Here is a 24,206-nt window from a genome sequence, read left to right on the forward strand (position 1 = left end):
TAGTTGCTGTATGGGTTAGAGATCGATGATTTGAGAAACCTTGACTTTGGGGGCAGAGATTGAAAAGTGGGAGCAAAATGGTGGTAATCACTGTAAGTCCTGGTTCTCTTTCTGTTCTTCTCCTATTTACAATAACTGGCACCCCCCGGGGCCTCGGTGTCTCCAGTTGTCAACCCTGCTGCTGCCCTTGCTAGAAGCAGCAAGTTTTAGTGCTTTGAACTCCTTAGAGAAAAGCTTTAGAGAGATAAATGTGGGGCGTAGGGGGAGGAGGGCTGTTAATTTTAGCCTGGGGTTTTCCAGCTGGCACACTGTTTCCATCTTGAATCACTTCCACACCCTGAGCTCTGCCTGGGAGATCCCTCCTCCTGGGGGCTTCCCCACTCCCTGGTTTGGTCTGAGCCACAATGGTAAGCATTCCAGAAAAATGCTTAAGAGAAGCCTGGCTTAGTCATTTGATGCACAGCTCAGGAGGCAAAGAAAGCACAGAAATGAGAGATGCTGGTGCCGGTAGTGATGGGTGGCCTCCAAGAAGCAAAGGGGTAGTATGGCCACTGTTTGTGTTCTTGGTCTGTGACTAAGCAGTGACTCTGCTTTGCCACTTGGAGCCTCCTGAGGACCTCCCGAGGCCCCATAGTTTCAGTTTCAACTCTACATGAGATAAAGTTAGGATCCTTCCCCAGGGCCTCCTGACTCTTCCTGGTTAGCATAACAGTGGGATTTAGTTTGGGATCATTCCTTTAGGACAACTCAGAACACTCGGAAGTCTTTCTCCTCTGTCTCTCCCTGCCATCTGACTTTCCATGGGGAAGGAGGGCATTTAGGGAGAAGGAACAGGTAAGAATTTCCTGTGTCTTGCTGGTATATTTTAATTTATTTAAATTTAGAGAAACAGCAGTCTAATCAGGAGATAATTAATTCCCTCTTCATTAGGGACCTTCATGTGTGCCTTTTGCATATGGATGAGCCTTGGGGTCACACTGTCCCTCTGAAGAGGAAGGTGATAAGAGACATGTGCTGTCCGGGCACTTCAGCTCTTCCCCTTCTGTGCCTCCTCTTCCCCCCAGCCCCCACCTGACAAGGACTAGATTCCTGTGGGGAAGGAAGGGAAAGGTTAATGAGGCTTCCTCTCCCGTCATCCTCCTCCCCCTCCTCCTCTTCCCCCTCCTCCTCCTCCTCCCCCTCCTCCTCCTCCCCCTCCTCCCTCTCCTCCTCCTCCTCCTCCTCCTCCTCCTCCTCCTCCTCAGGTCCTTCCCTCACTGCCCCCAGCCCATCCCAGCAGCACCTCTTCCTGCACCCTCAGGTCTCATCCAGCCCTCTCCCTTCCACCAGCTTCGGGCTGGGGTCTCTTCAGGTCCCACTGGGTTGACTCTGAGCCCGCCTCAGCAGCATGTTTGCCTCGCACCTCTGCTTTTAGCTGGTTCATCACTCCTTGGCCCGGATCTGCTTCTTTCTTCTTTTTCTTAGGGAGTCTGATGACCCGAACCCACATACTGCTCTGATCCTGAGAAATACACTCCCTCCACCTCGCTCACCGTTGTGTGCTTCGTGGACTCAGCCACACTTCACTTGAGTACACAGTAAAGCGCCCCAACCCCTAAAGCACCCACCTACAGATACGTAGACATTCCTGATTCTAGCTGCAAAAATAAATACATGGAGGCCAACACAGGCCAGGGCAGCCCCCCTCTTGCACGTGACCGGCTCCTCTCCTCCCTGGAGCGCCCCCATTTCCAGGGAGCAAGTGGGGCACAGATAGGGGTGGGGGGAGAAATGGGACCTGGGTGGTTACCATGGCAACAGAACCTAGCAACAGCTGAGAGGCTGCCGTGTGGTTTTTGCAGGGCTGTTACGAGAACCAGACCTAGAACTGGGGGCTCAGAGGTGACTGATCCCAGCTGGGCAGCCTGCATTCCCTCCTCCAAACGCACCCCTCGATTCCACGCCCACACCCCAGCAGTGCCTCTCAGAGAGGGCAGAGCGGGGAAAGCTATTGAGAGCTAACCGCGGGGCTTCTGGGGACAGCTGTGGGCGGGGGCAGGTGAGGGAGCAAGGCTGCAAATAAAGCAAGCAGGGCAGCCAGCCTCTTTACTGCGGCTCCCTCTCATCACTTGCCGGTTGCTCCATTTTTTCTTCTCCTTTTGCCCTTCAACCTCCATGTGTCTATCAGCGCTCTCCTCTTCCTTTTCTTGCTTGCGCCATCGCCTGTGCTTCTACATAAGTTTCCCTTTTCTTCTGCCTCCTTTTTCGTGGTCTCTCTTGACCTTCTCTAGCAATTAACAAGCCACTCTTCCAGTTTCTCTCTTGCTCCGGCTGCTCCTTGTCAAGACTGCCCCCTTCAGTGTCTCTTCCTTCCATTCCATTCCGAGTCAAAGCCCCCGAATCCCAACCCCGGGTCAGAGCAGGCCAGGTCACATCGGGTCTGGAGGGGTTACCCGCACCCCCCCATCCTTCTTTTCCTCCCTCTTAGCTGCCCATCGCCCCTGCTCCTCTCCTCTCTGTGGGGCTCATAAGGCAGAACCAGGGGACTCAGGTATCTTGCAAAGGCTTTATTTGAAAATTTTGAAACTTACATCCCACAAGAATTCAAGATTATCACCACAAGAAGAAAGAGATAATACAAAAATATATATCACAGCATAGGAGCCAGGTAAGAGAGGGAAGTAGGAAGGAAGGTGGGAAAGCCATGAGAAGTCAGGACAAACCTGAGGGGGGGCGGTGCAAAAGGAGGGAGAGTGGAGGAACCAAGGAGGGAGGGAGGGAGGGGCGGATTGGGAGGCAGAGCTCCCGATGGCCTTGAACCAGCTGGCTCCGGTCCCTGGCAGCCTAGGTGGAGTTAGGGAGGCCCTCAGGGAGGCCGAGAAGTGGAGGACTGGCTCAGGGGGCTCTGAATTCCAGAGTGACACACACAGACAGCCAGGACAGACAAGACAGAAGGACTTGGGAGGCAGGGGAGGGCAAATGGGAGCCCCTTTCTCATGTAGTGCAGCAGGTGACTCCCCAAAAGCCATCTCCCAGACAACAGAATTTAGCAGTGGAGGGGGTAGGAGTTTGGGCCCTCAGTACTCCCATTCCCACAGGAAGCCCTCAGGGTAAGGAGTGCTCGTGTCCTCGGAGCGGGATGGGGGAGACAGCGAAACACATGACGTGGAGCGGGATGGGACCGTGACAGATGGAGGCCCGAGGAGCCCCCAGCTCACCCCCCACCCACCTCTGGGGCAGCATGCAGGGGCCACAGAAACTCAATCAGTGGGTGTTCATGAGGCGAGAGTGTGAGCATGACACACAACGCCACAGCGCGGGGCCGGGACATGCACACGAGAGTCCACGGGAGTCACCCACTGACCTCTGAGTGATGGGCCACTGAGCGATGGGTGGGGCGTGGGAGAAGACAAAGGGAACAGTGTGAGACGAAAGGGAGGACGTGAGGGATCCGCGGAGGGGAGAGACGTGGCTAGGGAGACTGGCCGTACAAGAGCATGAGTGTGTGCAGTGGCTCGTGAGGGGAGAGGTGAGTGTGCAAGGCTCTCATGTGAGTGTGCCAGGGCGGGGCCGGGGGCCAGAAGCCACAGATATGTGTGGCCCCCACCTACAGGAGGCTGAGCAGGTGCGCTCGCCCGCGGGCTAGCAGTGTTCCGAGGCGCCCACGGCCGCCCTGCCCTCAGCGGGATGGGGGCTGTGCCGGCCCCTTGGCCCCCTGCTTGGTGGCAGCCCAGCCTTGGGGGGGATCACAGATTCACCAAGGGAATCCTGAGAGGAAAAGGGAAAGGGCACCGTCAGGAACCAAGAGGCAGGCCAGAATCGAGAGGGCAGTCCAAGAAATAAAAGGGATCAAGGTTAAGAGGGCAGAGTTGGAGTTAAATGGCAGCATGAGAACAGGACACAGATCCACAGACAGCGGGAGATGGAAGGGTCCCCCCGGAGAGGAGGGGTCCAGTCTCCCGGGGTGGGGGGGGGGCAGGTCTGCCTCCTTTCCACCCACCCGGGAGGGAGCGCCCCAATCCCACAATCGCAGCCCCGAGGTGCCTCCCCTGCCCGCCCTCCCAGCCCTCTGCCCTGCCCTCACCGGTTCAGCTGGAAGGCTGGAGCCCCCTTGGGCTGGGGCATCCCAGGCCGGGGTCCCCCTCGGGGCTCCTCGTGGTCAGGGGTGGGGGTGGGCGAGTCCCCGAAGGCCCCCAGCACAGTGACCCCGGCTGGGGACAGGTCTGTCAAGGGCTGCTGGCTCTCCTCCTGCCTCAGGGCACCTTGCTGCCCAGAGGGCCTGCGCCGCTTCTGGCTGCGGTCCCAGCTGGTGCCCAGAAGAAAAGAGGTTCTCACACACTCAGGAAGCCCCCAACCTGGGCCTCCAGCGCCGGTCACCCCCAGACTCCCTCAGCCACCCGCAACATCCTACAGCAGAGAAACCAGCCTCTAACAGGTCCCTAAGCCCCGTGTCCTGAGGCCAAGTCCACAAAACCACTTCCTCTCCCCGCCAGGGGGTTCGGGAATCTAAGCCACCCTCTCGCCTGGTTCAGATCCACAGAATGAGTAGCTCCTCCCCACAGACACCCAGAGTCCCCCAGAACCGCCTCTCCCCCACGCATACCCAGCAGAGCCATTTTCCTCCGCAGCAGGCGCCTGGCAGGTTTAGTTCTAGTTCAAAGTCAGCTAATGACCTGGACACCTGAGTCTAATGATTCTTGCAGTAAAGTGTGAAGGACTGAGCGACCCGATATTAAGTGTGTGCAAAGAAAGCTCGGATTTTTCTCCCTCCTCCCCAGGCGGCCTTGAGAAGGGGCTCTGCAGAACGGGTCTTGGAGGATACGGGCACAAGCGGTAGCCACCAAAGCCCCCGTGCACACAAATGACTCCCCCCCCTCCCATCACCCTTGTGTTTCCCCAGAAGGAATCTGCACCCATTTCTCAGAGCGTCCCCCACCCGAGTCCTTCCTACCTTTTCCCAAGTCTTGCCTTAATCCACCACTTCCTATCCCACCGCCAGCAAAACTGTCGCCCTGGCTCCTTCCCTCCTTCCAGCCAAATGTAGCCACACATTGCTGGGGATGCCAGCATCTCCTCCCCCCAGCCCAGCTTACCAGAACTTGAAGATGATGCCAGTGGCCACGAGAACAATGATGACGGAGATGGTAATTGTGACATAGAGCTGAGGGTCCACACCTGCTTGGGGTAGGGAGAAATTCTTAGGGAGGCCTGAGGTGGGGGGAGCCGAGAGAGGCTGGGGGTGGGCTTGGAGTGTTGCCGTTTGAAGCCACATCGCCCAACTCTTTCTGCTTCTCTGGAGCCCCCCCCCCCCGCTTTATTTTTATCATCGGCTTTCCCCAGAGTTTTCAGCCCTTTTCCTCCCAAATCCTTTTTCTCCACTTCCCCAAATCTTCTGTATATATGGGATGAGGAGGAGGTTCCAAGGTCAGAGAGAACTTCTCTCTCTGCACAGAAACTAGGGGGTGGAAATGTCCATCTCCACCCTGGCCCTACCCTCAGACCACTGGCCCCATCTCAGCGCTCCCTGAGCTGAGATGTCACCCCGAAGGGCTCGTTCATTTCCTCTGCCTGGAATACTCCCACTGTTTCCAAGGTCCAGCTTAAATGTCAATTCTTGGAAGGTGTCCTGATCCCCAGGCAGAAGTAGTCTCTCCCTTCTCTTTCGGCCTAAAAACATGCTGTGCGCACCTCCATTAGAGCATTTATTACATTGACTCATCCCCGAGTGTTTACACATCTGTCTTCTCCAGTGGACCTGAGCTCCTCTGAGGCTCAGATGTATCTGCATCTCGGCCTCCTGTGCCAGCGTTAGTGCCCGACACATTTGTGGAAGGAGCTAACAGACAGGACCTCTGTTGCTTCCTTTAGAGTCTTCAGCCAGCCTCCCCCCACTGCCTCAAATCCCTACCAACCTCCCCAACTCCCACTCACCTTCCCCGCGGCCCCCGAACAGGACCGGCCGCAGGGTGGCAGGAGCTTCTCCAAGGCTAAGCCCATCTCCATCACCCCGCATGGAGTCTGAGTTGGGGTGTGGGGTGGCCAGCCCATGCGGGGCTGCAAAACCATAGTCCAGGGGCAGAAATCCAGGATTGGCAGAGTTGGGGTCCCCCCCATCCTCTCGAGACACTGTAGGACCCCACACAATAGCCCAGGGGTACTGGGATGAGGGTGGACCCTCTTCAAAGCCTGATGGGGTGGCCGGGGGCGAGGTGCCCGGCAGGACTTGCCGACGTGATCTTGGGACCCGCGGGGAGCGGCTTGGTGGAGGTGCCCGCTCCCACACGCACACATGGCGTGGGGCTGAGGGCCCTCCCCGGGCACAGGGGGGCCGGGCTGGGGCTGGCGGGGTCCGAGGGGAGGAGGAGGAACCTTGAGCAGGCAGTGGGAGGGGCAGCAACAGCAGTGGCCAGAGAGGGAGGAGATGGGACAGCAGCAGTGCAGGCCTGTGGGAAGGGAGAGAGAGCGGGTGAAACCAAGGCCATCTTGGGCTTATGTGTGCAGAGGACAGGCTGCCTTCCTCCAAGACTCTGTGCAAAAAGTAGGTGGGCCTTGGGAAGACTGGTCTCATTTCCCATCTTCCTAGGGTCTAGCCCTCAGGATGGAAGGCCCCAGGGTGGGCCTAGGAGGGAAAGGGCCAAGACCCCAGGGAAAGTGGCTTCCAAGCTTCCCCTGCTGGGCCAGACTTACCACATTCTGGACTCCATGTCCGAGATCTTCCTCAGAGATGACCCAGATTTTCAGCCTTTACTGGGGGAGAGAGGGGTCATCACATCCCAACCCTGCCCTGAGTACTTCCCCAGCTCGTTCACCCACCAGCTCACCTCCATCTCCCCTCCCAGCTGTGGCCGCCAGCTATGCTGCTGCCACCCAGGACCCACAGCTGCCTAGCATCCTCTTGCGGGGGGTGGGGAGCGGGGAGGGGAACCCCCAGAGTGGTCCCCTGTCTAGCCCCCAGCCCCTATCTACACAACTTCCCAGGTCCCTGTTACCTCCCCACCCCAGGGTCTACTCTCACTTCTCTGGCTTCCTTCCGTCTCACTTCCTCTGCCCACAGCTCCTAGCTTTTCTTAGATCTTAATTTAGAGCCAAGAACCTTGTGATTCCTTGAGCACCTACCGCGAGGGAGGGAGTCTGAGTGGGGGAGGGGAGAGGAAGGCAATCTGAGTGAGTGTGTGAACGTGCGTGGCTGCACAGGGGCAGCACCCCAGCCTGCCCACCCCACTTGTTGTCTGAGGCATTTCTCTTATGACTGAATGGCCAGGAATCTCATCTTCAGGAGCAGGGGGAGAGGAGATGGAGGGATGGAAGGAAAGAGAGAAAGAGAGAGGTGGGCGGGAGAAAAACTACAGAATATAATATTTGCTCAATGTTCGATCATCCAAATGCATAGGTGCCCTCTGAGGGGAGGTGGAGTTGGGGAGAGGCCACCCCCTCAAATGTAGCTCTCCTGGGTGAAGGGTCCTGGGAGAATTGGGATGGATGCTTTGAAAGAAGAGGACACGTTCTCAGAGCTGAGGGTGGTGGATCCAGGCGGCGGCAGCAGGCTCCCCAGTGAATGAGGATACGACACTTGGCGTCCTCTGGATTCTGGGTCTAAATCTGGACATTAGGCACTCTCAGAGAATAACAGGGGAGTAAGGTGGGGGAGTCTGGGGAAGGGATTGGGGAAGTGGGCTGTGGGGAGAGATGTGAAGGGATGATGGCCTGAGAGAGGGAAGGCTGGTGAGGCGTGAGAAGGGAAGAGGAAGGTGAAGAGGAAGCAGGTGAAGGGGGCTAGTCCTGAAAGAACGGACTGGGGGGCGCAGAGAAGATCGGCAGCTGGAGGATGCTGAGGATGAGAGTAAAGGTCAGGGAGGGAAGCTGAGGGGGTGAAGCGGTCACAGGAGCCGGGAAGAAGGAGGAAGGGCAGGAGGAGGAGGAAGGAAAGGTCCAGGCAGGATGGGAAGTGGAGATCGTGGAAGGGGAAGGAAGAAGAGGGATGGAGGGGACCAGGGATGGGGAGGAAGGAAGGGGGAAAGGAGAGAACATGGTACTGGGGACAAAATGAGACAAGGAAGGGACGGGGGATGGAAAACGGGAACAGCAAAGATGGAGGAGATGGAAATTGTTTCTTCCAACGGAAAGGGATACGGAGCTACGGAGAGAGGCAGGGATGGGGGCCTGGTGGGAAAAAGGGAGACGGAACCGGGAAAAGAGCGAAGCTGCAGGGACAGAGGAAGGCGTGTGAGCCAGGGGAGGGGAAAAGGGCTTCCAGGGACGTCTGTGGCCAGCTGACTCCAGGACCCACTCGCCTCTCCGCCTGTGCATTCCCCCTCCCCAACCAACGTCATCTCCAGTCCCCGGACCCCGCACCCCTTAGTCACCCCCTCCAGGAAGCCCCAAGTCCCCCGGCTGGCGCGCCACCCCACCCTCCCCTCGCTCCTCACCGACCTGTTGTGCGCAGGAGACGAGCTGGGGGTGGGGCGGGAGCCTCGGGCTGGGGGAACCGGGCCCCATCCCCAGCGCGGCCGCGAGCCCACCCCTCCCACAGGCCCACGCTCCCCGGACAGGGCTGGAAAGCGATAAGGGGGGCGGGGGACGAGGACCAGGAGGTAGGCGAGGGGTCTCCTTGGGCGGGAGCGCCGAGAGCAGAAAGGGAAGCCGAGGCAGGAGGATGCAAGGAGCCGGGGGCTGAGCCCAGGGCGGGAGGAAGGCAGCGGCGGGGACGGCGACAGCTGCGCCAGGAGGGCAGGATGGAGTCGGGACCCGCGGAGCGAAGGAAAGCGTGGTGGGGAAGGCGCGCTTATGGGCTGGAGGCTCGAGCCGGGCGAGGAACCGCGCCGGGAGAGGCGGGGGGCGAAAGGCGCGGAGTCGGGGAGGGCAGGGCAGGGCTCCCTCGGGCGGGGGCGTGGGGGTCCCTGTCGCTCACCTGCATGCCTGGCGCGGCGGCGCGACAGCTGCGGGAGCTCGGGGCTGCGCCGGGCTGGGGGGTCGCGGGAGCGGGTGGGGCACTGGGCATGGTCGGGGGGTTCTGAGGGCAGCGGGGTGCTGTAGAGGGTGGGGGCGGGCGCCCGGGGCGCGGGGCGGCGGCGGCGGCGGCGGCGGCGGCGGGAGATGCTCGGCTCGGCTCGGCTCGGCTCGGCTCGGCTCGGGCTGCGCTCGGCCCGGCGGGGCTCGGCGCGGCAGCTCGGAGCGCTCGGTCTCCGCCTCTCCCCCTCCCGCATGGTTTAACCCTCCCGCTGCCGCGCCTGGGGAGCCGCGCCCGGCTGCGTCCCAGGTGGAGAACGCGAGAGGGCAGCGGAGGGTGAGCACCGTCCGATCCCCCGGGTTCCGGTGGCGGGCTTCTCCACCCTTCACCCCGACTCCATGGACACCCGTGGTTGCCCCAGTCAATCTCTGAGACTCTGAGTCACCCAAAGCTCTGTGACCCCAACTCTGTTTCGCCCCTGCTGGAGAGTGCTGAGTGCCGGGGATGAGGTGCGGGTGAGGGTGGCAGTGGAGACCTTGGATTATCCCAACAGCTTGACCCCCTGATTCCATTCTGGTCCTGCTGCAAGGCATTCTCCCCGAAGCAAACCAAACGATCTTTAAAATAGGTAGACCGAGTTGCATTACTCAGCTTTTCTAGCGCTCAGGGTATCCAAACTCCTCACCGTGACTTACAGGGCCCTGTATAACCTGGCCCCGCCCCTCCTAACACTCTTCATGCCCCAGCCACACTGGACCTGATCTATGTTACTAGAATTAGAAGGGCTTAACCTGCCACAGGGCCTTTGCATTTGCTGTTCCCACTGCCTGGAATGTTTTACCCTGGCTTTTCACAATGATTCACTCATTTCATTAAAATTTCACTTAGATCCAATGTCACCTCCTCTGCGAGGCCTTCCCTAACCTCTCTGTCTAAATGGGCTTCCCCTGCCCCCACTCTCATCCTGTCCTACACCCCCCCCCCCTTTCAGGTTACCCTGTTTTACTTGGGTTGCACTTCTAGGACACCACACTCTTCTAGTTTCCCTTCATCCTCCCTGGCTTTTCCTTCTCCGTCTTCTGCTTGACCTCTAAATGTTAGAGCTTCCTAGGGCTTAGTCCTTGGCCCCCTTCTCGTTCCACATTCTCTGTCCAGTGATGTCATCCAGTCCCAGGGCTTAAATACTATGTAAATGTCAGCAAGTCCTAAATTTATATCCAGCGCTCCAGACTCATTTATCCAACAGCCTACTTGACATCTCCACTTGGATGCCTAATAACCATACAAAGCTCATATGGCTCACATAGATGTCTCGAATTACTACTGCTGCCCCCCACCAATCCATTTCTCTCCCAGTAGTGTTCTCCATCCTGGGATATGATGGCTTCTGTTCCCCATCCTGGGATATGATGGTTTTTGAGGCTAAAAACCTAGGAAACATCCTTCCTCCCTTTCCCTTTTCTCACTGATTCCCACCGTGTATCTAATTCATCAGCAAGTTCTGTGAGCTCTGCGTCTAAAAGATGTCCTGAATTCATCTCCTTCTCTCCATCATTGTTATAATCTTGCTATAATCTTGTTGCTTCTGCCCTTGCCCTTTACAAACTAGTCTTCACAGTATCTAGTAATTTTTTTTAATATACAGCAGGTTCTTATTAGTTATCCATTTTATACATATTAGTGTATATATGTCAATCCCAGTCTCCCAATTCATCCCACCACCACCACCCCCAACCCCCTGCTGCTTTCCCCGCTTGGTGTCCATACGTTTGTTCTCTACATCTGTGTCTCAATTTCTGCCCTGCAAACCGGTTCATCTGTACCATTTTTCTAGGTTCCACATATATGCATTAATATACAATATTTGTTTTTCTCTTTCTGACTTACTTCACTCTGTATGACAGTCTCTAGATTCATCCATGTCTCTACAAATGACCCAATTTCGTTTCTTTTTATGGCTGAGTAATATCCCAATGTATATACGTACCATATCTTCTTTATCCATTCCTCTGTCAATGGGCATTTAGGTTGCTTCCATGTCCTGGCTATTGTAAATAGTGCTGCAATGAATATTGGGGTGCATGTGTCTTTTTGAATTATGGTTTTCTCTGGGTATAAGCCCAGTAGTGGGATTGCTGGGTCATATGGTAATTCTATTTTTAGTTTTTTAAGGAACCTCCATACTGTTCTCCATAGTGGCTGTATCGATTTACATTCCCACCAACAGTGCAGGAGGGTTCCCTTTTCTCCACACCCTCTCCAGCATTTGTTGTTTGTAGATTTTCTGATGATGCCCATTCTAACTGGTGTGAGCTGATACCTCATAGTAGTTTTGATTTGCATTTCTCTAATAATTAGTGATGTTGAGCAGCTTTTCATGTGCTTCTTGGCCATCTGTATGTCTTCTTTGCAGAAATGTCTATTTAAGTCTTCTGCCTATTTTTGGATTGGGTTGTTTGTTTTTTTTAACATTGAGCTGCATGAGCTGTTTATATATTTTGGAGATTAATCCTTTGTCCGTTGATTTGTTTGCAAATATTTTCTCCCATTCTGAGGATTGTCTTTTCGTCTTGTTTATGGTTTCCTTTGCTGTGCAAAAACTTTTAAGTTTCATTAGGTCCCATTTGTTTATTTTTGGTTTTATTTCCATTACTCTAGGAGGTGGATCAAAAAAGATCTTGCTGTGATTTATGTCAAAGAGTGTTCTTCCTATGTTTTCCTCTAAGAGTTTTATACTGTCCGGTCTTACATTTAGGTCTGTAATCCATTTAGAGTTTATTTTTGTGTATGGTGTTAGGGAGTGCTCTAATTTCATTCTTTTACGTGGAGCTGTCCAGTTTTCCCAGCACCACTTATTGAAGAGACTGTCTTTTCTCCATTGTATATCCTTGCCTCCTTTGTCATAGCTTAGTTGGCCATAGGTGCGTGGGTTTATCTCTGGGCTTTCTATCCTGTTCCATTGATCTATGTTTCTGTTTTTGTGCCAGAACCATATTGTCTTGATTACTGTAGCTTTGTAGTATAGTCTGAAGTCAGGGAGTCTGATTCCTCCAGCTCCGTTTTTTTCCCTCAAGGCTGCTTTGGCTATTCAGGGTCTTTTGTGTCTCCATACAAATTTTAAGATTTTTTTGTTCTAGTTCTGTAAAAAATGCCATTGGTAATTTGACAGGGATTGCATTGAATCTGTAGATTGCTTTGGGTAGTATACTCATTTTCACAATGTTGATTCTTCCAATCCAAGAACATGGTATATCTCTTCATCTGTTTGTATCATCTTTAATTTCTTTCATCAGTGTCTTATAGTTTTCTGCATACAGGTCTTTTGTCTCCCTAGGTAGGTTTATTCCTAGGTATTTTATTCTTTTTGTTGCAGTGGTAAATGGGAGTGTTTACTTAATTTCTCTTTCAGATTTTTCATCATTAGTGTATAGGAATGCAAGAGATTTCTGTGCATTAATTTTGTATCCTGCAACTTTACCAAATTCATAGATTAGCTCTAGTAGTTTTCTGGTGGCATCTTTAGGATTCTGTATTTATAGTATCATGTCATCTGCAAACAGTGACAGTTTTACTTCTTCTTTTCCCATTTGTATTCCTTTTATTTCTTTTTCTTCTCTGATTGCCATGGCTAAGACTTCCAAAACTATGCTGAATAATAGTGGTGAGAGTGGACATCCTTGTCTTGTTCCTGATCTTAGAGGAAATGCTTCTCAGTTTTTCACCATTGAGAATGATGTTTGCTGTGGGTTTGTCATATATGGCCTTCATTATGTTGAGGTAGGTTCCCTCTATACCCACTTTCTGTAGAGTTTTTATCATAAATGGGTGTTGAATTTTGTCAAAAGTTTTTTCTGCATCTATTGAGATGATCATATGGTTTTTATTCTTCAATTTGTTATTATGGTATATCACATTGATTGATTTGCATATATTGAAGAATCCTTGCATCCCTGGGATAAATCCCACTTGATCATGGTGTATGATCCTTTTAATGTGTTGTTGGATTCTGTTTGCTAGTATTTTGTTGAGGATTTTTGCATCTATATTCATCAGTGATAATTGGTCTGTAATTTTCTTTTTTTGTAGTATCTTTGTCTGGTTTTGGTATCAAGGTGATGGTGGCCTCATAGAATGAGTTTGGAAGTGTTCCTTCCTCTGCAATTTTTGGAAGAGTTTGAGAAAGAGGGGTGTTAGTTCTTCTCTAAATGTTTGATAGAATTCATCTGTGAAGCCATGTGGTCCTGGACTTTTGTTTGTTGGAAGATTTTTAATCACAGTTTCAATTTCATTACTTGTGATTGGTCTGTTCATATTTTCTATTTCTTCCTGGTTCAGTCTTGGAAGGTTATACCTTTCTAAGAATTTGTCCATTTCTTCCAGGTTGTCCATTTTATTGGCATAGAGTTGCTTGTAGTAGTCTCTTAGGATGCTTTGTATTTCTGCGGTGTCTGTTGTAACTTCTCCTTTTTCATTTCTAATTTTATTGATTTGAGTCCTGTCCCTCTTTTTCTTGATGAGTCTGGCTAATGGTTTATCAATTTTGTTTATCTTCTCAAAGAACCAGCTTTTAGTTTTATTGATCTTTGCTACTGTTTTCTTTGTTTCTATTTCATTTATTTCTGCCCTGATCTTTATGATTTCTTTCCTTCTGGTAACTTTGGGTTTTGTTTGTTCTTCTTTCCCTAGTTCCTTTAGGTGTAAGGTTAGATGGTTTATTTGAGATTTTTCTTGTTTCTTGAGGTAGGCCTGGATAGCTATAAACTTCCCTCTTAGAACTGCTTTTGCTGCATCCCATAGGTTTTGGATCGTCGTGTTTTCATTGTCATTTGTCTCTAGGTATTTTTTGACTTCCTCTTTGATTTCTTCAGTGATCTCTTGGTTATTTAGTAACGTATTGTTTAGCCTCCATGTGTTTGTATTTTTTACAGTTTTTTTCCCTGTAATTGATATCTAGTCTCATAGTGTTGTGGTCGGAAAAGGTACTTGATATGATTTCAATTTTCTTAAATTTACCAAGGCTTGATTTGTGACCCAAGATATGGTGTATCCTGGAGAATGTTCCATGAGCACTTGAGAAGAATGTGTAATCTGCTGTTTTTGGATGGAATATCCTATAAATATTAATTAAATCTATCTGGTCTGTTGTGTCATTTAAAGCTTGTGTTTCCTTACCAATTTTCTGTTTGGATGATCTGTCCATTGGTGTAAGTGAGGTGTTAAAGTCCCCCACTATTACTGTGTTACTGTCGATTTCCTCTTTTATAGCTGTTAGCAGTTGCCTTATGTATTGAGGTGCTCCTATGTTGGGTGCATATATATTTATAATTGTTTTATATTCTTCTTGGATTGATCCCTTGATCATTATGTAGTGTCCTTCCTTGTCTCTTGTAACATTCTTTATTTTAAAGTCTATTTTATCTGATATGAGTATTGCTACTCCAGCTTTCTTTTGATTTCCATTTGCATGGAATATCTTTTTCCATCCCCTCACTTTCAGTGTGTATGTGTCCCTAGGTCTGAAGTAGGTCTCTTGTAGACAGCATATATATGGGTCTTGTTTTTGTATCCATTCAGCAAGCCTGTGTCTTTTGGTTGGAGCATTTATTCCATCACATTTAAGGTAATTATTGATATGTATGTTCCTATTACCATTTTCTTAATTGTTTTGGGTTTGTTTTTGTAGGTCCTTTTCTTCTCTTATGTTTCCCACTTAGAGAAGTTCCTTTAGCATTTGTTGTAGAGGTGGTTTGGTGGTGCTGAATTCTCTTAGCTTTTGCTTGTCTGTAAAGCTTTTGATTTCTCCATTGAATCTGAATGAGATACTTGCTGGGTAGAGTAATCTTGGTTGTAGGTTCTTCCTTTTCATCACTTTAAATATATCATGCCACTCCCTTCTGGCTTGCAGAGTTTCTGCTGAGAGATCAGCTGTTAACCTTACGGGAGTTCCCTTGTATGTTATTTGTCATTTTTCCCTTGCTGCATTCAATAATTTTTCTTTGTCTTTAACTTTTGCCAATTTGAGTACTATGTGACTTGGCGTGTTTCTCCTTGGGTTTATCCTGTATAGGACTCTCTGCGCTTCCTGGACTTGGGTGGCTATTTCCTTTCCCATGTTAGGGAAGTTTTCAACTATAATCTCTTCAAATGTTTTCTCGTGTCCTTTCTCTCTCTCTTCTCCTTCTGGGACCCCTATAATGCGAATGTTGTTGCGTTTAATGTTGTCCCAGAGGTCTCTTAGGCTGTCTTCATTTCTTTTCATTCTTTTTTCTTTATTCCATTCCACAGCAGTGAATTCCACCATTCTGTCTTCCAGGTCACTTATCCGTTCTTCTGCCTCAGTTATTCTGCTATTGATTCCTTCTAGTGTATTTTTCATTTCAGTTATTGTATTGTTCATCTCTGTTTATTTGTTCTTTAATTCTTCTAGGTCTTTGTTAAACATTTCTTGCATCTTCTCGATCTTTGCCTCCGTTCTTTTTCCGAGGTCCTGGATCATCTTCACTATCATTATTCTGAATTCTTTTTCTGGAAGGTTGCCCATCTCCACTTCATTTAGTTGCTTTTCTGGGGTTTTATCTTGTTCCTTCATCTGGTACATAGCCCTCTGCCTTTTCATCTTGTCTATCTTTCTGTGAATGTGGTTTTTGTTCCACAGGCTGCAGGATTGTTGTTCTTCTTGCTTCTGCTGTCTGCTCTCTAACGCATCTATTCTTGATAAGAGCCCCTAGGAGGCTCTAGAATGTCCTGTCACTATCCCTCCTCCTGGCTCCACTTTTCATGTCAGCTTGGTTTTTAGTTCAGCCATTCTTTCTTGAGATTCCTTTCAAAACAGGTGAACTTTTCACACTCCGTGTCACCTTTCACCAGTTGTGGGCAGTGATTTGACTGTGGATCCAAGCCCCTTTGATTGGATTCCTCTAAAGAAAGTTCAGCACTGGGGATAAGCACCTTTAACTGGAAATGTTGGCTTATCTCCTGCTAGTGTTGGAGGGTGTCCTGCAGAGGCAGCGTGTGGCTGTGGCTCACCGTGGGGACAAGGACACTGGCAGCTGAAGTTCTGGAAAGTGATCCTTGGTGTGAGCCCTCCCAGAGTATGCCATTAGCCCCACCAAAGAGCAGGTAGGCCTCTAGTAACGTTTTGAAAATCAAATTGTATCATATTCTTGCCTGCTTAAAATATTTGAGTGGCTTTTCATTGTGCTTGGAGTAAATCTGAACTCCTTGTTAGGAGAGGCCCTCCAACTTCTACTCCTCAATATTCAAACAACGTGCCAGATCAGACTTCTTGATGTTCTAAACATCTGAAATTATCCTCTTGGCACCCCTGTACTTTTCATCCCCTCTTCCTGGAATCCTTTGCCCCCCCCCCCGCATCTTCACCTAGTTGGCTCCCTCTTGTCATTCAGCCACCCACTCTGTCTCATTAGTATGTTTCACTGTTTTTCCAACTCATCACTCTCTGAAATGATCTTATATTTGTTTACTGTTTATTGTCTGACCCCACCCACCCCCACATACACTAGAGAACAAAGACCTCATTTGCCTTGTTTACCCTGTATCCTTCCTTGGCGCCTGGCAGATAGTAGATGCTCAATGTTTACTGCTTAGCGAACTTCACCTGGGACCCCTGCCCACTCCAAGCTCTTCATTCTCTCCTCTGCTCTCCACCTGCCTTTCCAGTCTGTCTGCCTGCTCTCCCTGATCTCTTCCCTGTGCAGAATGCTTTAAGCCAAGTCTCTGCTTACACCCCTGCCCCTCCAGACTCTCACCCCTCATCCCCTGCGTTATTACTATCATTAGCCTGACACACTCGCCTCCCGGAAGGAAACCTGCTGTTCTGACCGGCATCTGCAGTGGCTGCCCTCCTGCTTGTCTGTCCCTGACAGCCCTTCATTCCGAGGTCAGAAGACAGTGAGTGAGCCCTCCTCCTAGTGTCTCCCAGTGGCCGGGAAAGACGGTGCACACTGGATGCAAACCAGGCCATGTCAGGCAGGGTGTGCAAATCCTGGGTCCCAGTGAGCCCCAGCTGCATCCTGAGGATATGATGGGTGTGGGTCAAATTTATCAAGTGAATATTCACTAGCGGTGTAAGTGACTTTTACACTGAAGACTTTGGGTCATTATGAATTATTTCTCATATTCCCGATTGATTCATTCTTTCAGTGACTATTTTTTGAACACCTACTACATGCTGGGTACTGTGTTACAGTCTGGGGCATGGTGGAGAGCAAGAACAAAATCATCACTGTCTTCATGGAACTTAGAATGGAGCCAGGGAGACAATGAAACACAGAGTGATACATGTGTCTTCAGATGAATTTGAGGACCTTCTCACATTCCACAGTCTATAAATTCTCTCCTTGTGCCTGGCTCTGCTGGTATCTTTATCATTATCTCTGGGCTCACTGGGACTTCCCAGTATTTGTCAGGGTAAATTTCTGTCTGTTTCCTGTCCTCAAATGTCGGTTCTCCTGAACCCTTCTCCCTCTCAGCTGATGATCTCGCTTGTTGCTTTTTTGAGAAAATAGAAGCAGGCAGAAGAGAACTTCCCCACTTCCACTGCTGCATCCCAGCCACACCTCTCCTTCTGTGAGGGATCCCACGCCTTTTCAACCACCCAAAGCCATCACTCCAGTGACTGTCCCTCCCTCTCCTGCCACATCACTCTCCTCCTCTCTGCTTGATTGTGCCCAGCAGCACGTAAACACACTGTAACTTCTTGCAGTTTAAGCCTGAAACAAACCCTCCTTAGCTTCACGTTTCCCTTCCAGTGTCTGCCCTTCTCTGCTTCCCATTACAAGCAAAGATCTCAGAAGATGCTCTCTGTTCACCAGCTCTTCCACTTCTCCTCCCATTCCTTCTCTTTCTCTTTTATTAACTTAAACTTTAATTTTTATAACTTATTATTTTGAATTGGTAATACATTCCCATGTGCAAAAAAATGTTTCCAATATACAAAAAGGTATGTAGTGAAAATTCTCATTCTCACCCCATCCACTATCTGTCCACTTCCCATCTTCTGCCTGCAGTGTGACTAATTTCGACATATTCTTCCAGAGTCTTTTTATGCCCACACAAGCAAACAGTAATGCAAGTTCTTATTCCCCCATGTATTTGACATAGAGTTGCCATACCATGTACACTGTTCTACACCTTTCCTTTTTGACTTGGTGTATCTTTGTTATCTTGCCATATCAATGAATAGGGAGCCTTGTCATCCTTTCACACATCTCCATAGTATCCTGACGTATGGACGCCCTCCTGATCTCTCTTGAACCCACTCGCATCAGGCTTCTGCCCAAACTATGCTGAAATGCCACTTGTCAAGGCTACCTGTGACCTCCATGTTTCCAAATCAAGAGGTCAGTTATCAGCGTCATTTTACTTGGTGATCGGCAGCCTTTGGTACAGGTGATCGTGTCCCAGTCTAGAAGCACTTTCTTACCTGACTTTTATGATACTACGCTGTCCTGATTTTGTGCTACCACACTGGTTCCTCCTTCTCAGTCTTCCTTGCTAATTCCTCTTCATCTCCCTGACAGGCACATCTTGGCTGTCTCCTCCACCTATGGTCCCGCCCCAGGGGATCGCATTACAGTCTCTGGCCTTTAAATATCATTTTTACTGATGACTGCTAAATTTTAATCTCCAGCTCAGCCCCTTCCCTTCTCCCAGACTTTTCTATTCAACTGCAAACTTGCCCCTCCCTCAGCGCTTCCTCTCTTAATAAATGGCATCTCCTTTCTTCTAGTTGATCAGGGCAAAAATCTTGGAGTCATCCTTTTTAAAAAAAAAAAAAAAAAAGGCTCTATAGCTGGCTGGTATTTTTTTTAATAAATTTTTTTATTTTTGGCTGCGTTGAGTCTTTGCTGCGCGTGGGCTTTCTCTAGTTGCGGTGAGCAGGGGTTACTCTTTGTTGTGGTGCGCGGGCTTCTCATTGCGATGGCTTCTCTTGTTGCAGAGCACGGGCTCTAGGCACACAGGCTTCAGGAGTTGTGGCTCACGGGCTGTAGAGCACAGGCTCAGTAGTTGTGGCGCACGGGTTTAGTTGCTCCGCGGCATGTGGGATCTTCCTGGACCAGGGCTTGAACCCGTGTCCCCTGCATTGGCAGGCAGATTCTTAACCACTGCGCCACCAGGGAAGCCCAATACCTTTTTGTTATTGAAACTTCCTATCATGGATTTGGGGTATCTCTCAATTTATTTAGATCGTTAATGTCTTTCAGTGAACTTGTATCATTTTCTGCATACAGATAATGCCCATCTTCTGTTTTACTTATTCCTAGGTACTTTACTGCTTTTCTGTTATGGTAAATGGTATTTTTTAAGATTGCATTTCGAATTGCTTTTTGCTGGTATATAGAAACACAATTGATTTTAGCTTATTAACCACCTTAATAAGCTCTCTTTTATGTATACTAATTTTTCTATAGACTTTTGGAATTTTCTACAAAGACAGTCATGTCATCTGCAGATGATGGCAGTTTGCTTTTTCCTTTCCAATACCGTGCCTTTAATTCCCTCTGCTTGTGCTGGCTGGGACCTTTAGTACAATGTTGAATACAAACAGTAATAGCTGGCTTCTTTCTTTTGTTCCTGGTTTTAAAGGAAACACTTCCAACGTTTTCCCAGTAAGAATGGTGTTTGCTGTAGTTTTTTTTTTTTTATTATTAAATGTTATCAAGTTAAGGAAACCCCCTTCTATTCCTAGTTTGCTAAGAGTTCTGTCACATGTGGTTGTTGAATTAAATGCTTTTCAAAGCCAATTTTTATTGTGAAATATAACACATAAAGATAAATGCAATGAGAACATAAAATGTACTGAATACTTATAAACGGAATACCTAGAGAGGGGATACTCATGTAACCACTATCTAGGCCAACTAAAAGAGTCCTGCCAGGGCTTCCTTGGTGGCGCAGTGGTTGAGAATCTGCCTGCCAATGCAGGGGACACGGGTTCAAGCCCTGGTCTGGGAACATCCCACATGCCGCGGAGCAACTAGGCCCGTGCGCCACAACTACTGAGCCTGCGCGTCTGGAGCCTGTGCTCCGCAACAAGAGAGGCTGCGATAATGAGAGGCCCGCGCACCGCGATGAAGAGTGGCCCCCGCTTGCCGCAACTGGAGAAAGCCCTCGCACAGAAACGAAGACCCAACACAGCCAAAAATAAATAAATAAATAAATAAATTTAAAAAAAAGAGTCTTGCCAGTATTCAAAAAGGACCTCTGTGATCTTACTGCGTCATATACCATTCCCTCCTCACGGTAGATCAGTAGTATTTTGACTTTTATGGCAATCACTTCCTTGATTTTCTTTTTATTTATTTATTTTATTTATGGCTGTGTTGGGTCTTCGTTTCTGTGCGAGGGCTTTTCTCTAGTTGTGGCAAGCGGGGGCCACTCCTCATCGCGGTGCGCGGGCCTCTCACTGTCGCGGCCTCTCTTGTTGCGGAGCACAGGCTCCAGACGCGCAGGCTCAGCAGTTGTGGCTCACGGGCCCAGCCGCTCCGCGGCATGTGGGATCCTCCCAGACCAGGGCTCGAACCCGTGTCGCCTGCATTAGCAGGCAGATTCTCAACCACTGCGCCACCAGGGAAGCCCTTCCTTGATTTTCTTAATAATTTCCCTGTATGTGTCTACATGCCTTAACAATATAGTTCCTTTTGTCTGTCTTTGAAGACACACATGTAATACTACGTGTATTTGTTATACGTGTAGCAGTGAATTACAGCATCATAGATGGGCATCTTCCACTTTATTAGATAATGCTAAACGCTTTTCCACGGTGGTTTAACCACCTGTCCTCTCATTAGCTGTGTAGGAGAGTTTCTCTTGCTCCATGTATTTGTCAACACAATATTTTCAGACTTTAGCTTAGGCTGCTTTGGTGTATACAGCGATATTTCATTATGGTTTTAATTTGCATCTGTCTAATTATTAATAAGGTTGAGCACCTTTTCATATGTTTGTTGACCTTACGGATTTCCTCTTGTGAATTGCTAGTACAACGCTTTAGTTCCCATTTATAATTTTTATGGTTAGGATTTTTTCTCACTCATTTGTAGGAGTTCTTTATACATCCTGGACACATCCTTTGTGATAATGTTACAAATTCTTCCTTCTATTCTGTGGTTTGTCTTTTGATGAACAGATGTTCTTGATTTTAATGCAGTCAAATGTATCAATCTTTTCCTTTATGGTTAGTGTATTTGTCTTAAGAAAGATTTCCCTACCTTGAATTCATGAATAAATTCTTCTACATTATCTTTTTTTTTTTTTTTTGGCTATGCCACACGTCTTGTGGGATCTTAGTTCCCCAACCAGGGATGGAACTGGGGCCCTTGGCAGTGAAAGCCTGGTATCCTAACCACTAGGCCACCAGGGAACTCCCCTACATTATCTTCTAAAACCCTTTTAATTTGCCTTTTACATTTAGTCTGTAGCATAGTAGGGAATGATTTTTGTATATGGCTTGAGATAGGGGTTCAGTTTTATTTTTTCATATGCATACCCAGTTGTCACAGCAACATTGAAATGTTGTGTCTTTTCTCTCCTCCTCAAATGTGCAAATCTATCATAAATCATGTCTATGTATGTGTGGATATTTTTCTGAGCTCTGTATTATGTTCTAGTGGTCAATTTATCTATCTATCTTGTGCCAACACTACACTATCTTAATTATTATGGCTTTGTAATTATGTCCTGGTATCTGGTAAAGCAAGTCTTGTTCTTTTTCAAGAGGCTATTTTTGGCCTTTTGCATTTCCATGTAAATTTTAGAATCAGTTTGTCAGTTTTATACACTCACACAAAAAGCCTGTTGGGATTTTGATTAGGATTGTACTGAATCTATGAATCTCTTTAGGGAGAACTGACTTCTTCATGATATTGAGACTTCTAATCTATGAATGTGAAATATCTCTCCATTTATTTTAGGTCTTCAGTGTCTCACAATAAATTATAATTTGCTGCATATGGGTCTTATGTTTTGTTATGTTTATACCTTGATAATTGATATTTTTCATAGTATTGCAAGGGGTAACTTTAAAAATCATTCATCATCTGATTGTTGTTCATATATAAATATATTAATTGATTTTATATTTTCTTAAGCAACCTTGTTAAACTTTTATTCTAATAATTTATTTGTAGATTCTTTTGAATTTTCTACATATGCAATCACATTTTGACATTTTCTGTAAATGATAACTGCTTTATTTCTTTTTTAATCTAATTATTTTACCCTTTTTTTTCTTTCTTTCTTTTCTTACTCCTCTGTCTAGGATCCCTGTTACAAGACTAAATAGAATTGGTGGTACCAGGCATTCTTCTATCAGATTTACAAGTTCCCTTCTAGTTTTCTTCTTCTTTTTTTGACCACGCTGTGTGGCTTGCAGGATCTCAGTTCCCCAACCAGGGATTGAACCCTGGCCGCACGGCAGTGAAAGCCTGGAATCCTACCCACTAGGCCACCAGGGAACTCCCACAAGTTCCCTTCCAGTTTTCTAAAAAAAAATTTTTTTTTTTTTTACCACATATGGATATTGATTTCATCACATGCTTTTTCTGTATTTATTGAGATGATTGTGTGATTTATTCCTTTAATCTATTAAAATGATGAATAAAATGAATATATTTTCTAATATTAAGCTAGCCTTAAATTCCTGACATAAATTCAAGTTAGTCTTGGTGTATTATCTTTTTTGCACTTTGCTGGATTCAGTTTGCTCTTGTTTTATTGAAGATTTTTGTATCTCTGTTAATAAGTGAGATTGGCCTGCAATTTTCCTTTCTCGTATTACCCTTTTCTGGTTTAGTTATCAAAGGTATCAAAGTTACCAGTAATTCTGGCCCCATAGAATGAGCTATGGACTGTCCTTTCTTTTCCTAATTTCTGGAAAAGTTTATATAAGGTTAAAATGATCTGCACTTTGAAAGCTTGGTGCAGCTTGCCTGTAGGATGTAATTTTTAACTCTTTCTTTTCTTTTTACACCTCACATCTCATCCATTTGCAAATTCTGTTCACCTCAGCTTTAAATTAAACTCAGAATCCAACTACTTCTCACCTCCACTGCTACTACCTTCATTTAAGCCGCCACAATCTCTCACCTGGATCATTGGAGTAGCCTCCTAAATAAACTCGTTGTTTCTGTCCATGCAGCATCACAATATTTTAAACATATGGGTCAGATCCTGTTACCCCTCTGCTCAAATCCTCCACTGGTGTCCATCTCACCCAGAGTAAGAGCCAAAGTCCTTACCATGACCCACAAGGCCTGATATGACCTGGCCACCGGGCTCTCTCTCCCACCTCAGCCACTACTTCTCTCCCTTCTCACTGTGATACTTACTAGGGTATCAGATCAATAGAAATTGACTAGAGGCCAGACAAGAAATTCAGGCAAGGCTTTACTGGGGCTCCTGCAGCCACAGGAGGTGGCGAGAACAAACAGCAGTTTCCCTTGATTGCTCAATGCCGGAAAGGGGGGACGAGCTGGTTTCTTCTACAGGGTGAAGGTAGGGGTGTGTCCAGGGGGGGTCAGGACAGAATGGCGGCTTAGGTGTTTTGTTCACCCCTTAGGTGGTGTTTTGTGTGTGGGGGGGGGCATGCACAGTACCCTGTTTTTGCTCCTGGCTCTGCAGAAGTGGCAGTTGAGTTTTTTGGTCTTTCTGTATCTTTTTGTTCATAATTTGTCCCAACTGTGCTTGCACATGGTTATTTTTAGTCCCTTATAGTTTCTTTATATTTTGTAGCTCCAGGAGCTGTTTGTCCAGTTGCAAGCATTGCAGCACTGCAGCAAAGGGTCCCAGGTCCCAGCCTGTTTCAACTCTGCTCTAGCCACACAGGCCCCCTTGCTGTTCCTCATACTCATCAGGTATGTTCTCATCTCAGAGACTTGGCACTTGTAGTTTGTTCTGCCTGGGACACTGTCCCCACAGAAATCCATATGACTTGCTCCTTTTTCTTTTTTTAAAGTCTCTGCTCCATTGTCACCTTATCAGAGAGGCCTTTCCTTACAACCATATACAAAAGAGCAAATGTCTCTTGCATTCCCTATCCCCCCTCCTTGTTTTTTTTGCTTCATAATTTGCTCCTGACCACTTATGTGTGGACCTATGTATTTATTGCCTGAGTCTCACGGCAAGAATGTAAACACCAAGAGGGCAGCTATTTTGTCTATATCCCTAGTACTTAGAACAAAAGCCTGACAATAAGAGGTGCTAAATATATTCTTCTGAATCACCGATGAATATTTTATTATGTGTCTGACTCCTTAGA

At 48.1% G+C, this 24,206-nt stretch overlaps 1 protein-coding gene across 1 annotated transcript; it reads right to left on the minus strand.

Annotated features, from left to right (window-relative positions):
• Positions 1 to 2,642: 2,642 nt before the first annotated feature.
• PIANP (PILR alpha associated neural protein) lies at positions 2,643 to 8,975 on the minus strand. Its single transcript, XM_068561018.1, has 6 exons — positions 8,888 to 8,975; positions 6,667 to 6,726; positions 5,911 to 6,422; positions 5,073 to 5,154; positions 4,064 to 4,285; positions 2,643 to 3,747 (listed from the first exon to the last, which is right to left on the minus strand). Exons 2-6 carry the CDS (start codon positions 6,681 to 6,683, stop codon positions 3,726 to 3,728), a joined length of 855 nt encoding a protein of 284 aa, XP_068417119.1. The 5' UTR covers positions 6,684 to 6,726; positions 8,888 to 8,975; the 3' UTR covers positions 2,643 to 3,725.
• Positions 8,976 to 24,206: the final 15,231 nt, after the last annotated feature.

The sequence above is a fragment of the Eschrichtius robustus genome, chromosome 13, assembly GCF_028021215.1.
Source record: "Eschrichtius robustus isolate mEscRob2 chromosome 13, mEscRob2.pri, whole genome shotgun sequence".
NCBI classification, from domain to species: domain Eukaryota; kingdom Metazoa; phylum Chordata; class Mammalia; order Artiodactyla; family Eschrichtiidae; genus Eschrichtius; species Eschrichtius robustus.

Bases quoted from the DNA above. Each gene is read 5' to 3' on its own strand.
- PIANP (XM_068561018.1), bottom strand. The intron at 5,155-5,910 runs GTGAGTGGGAGT...TACCCCAAGCAG, and splicing joins GTTCGGGGGCCGCGGGGAAG to GTGTGGACCCTCAGCTCTAT. The intron at 3,748-4,063 runs GTGAGGGCAGGG...TTTTCCTCTCAG, and splicing joins CCAGCCTTCCAGCTGAACCG to GATTCCCTTGGTGAATCTGT.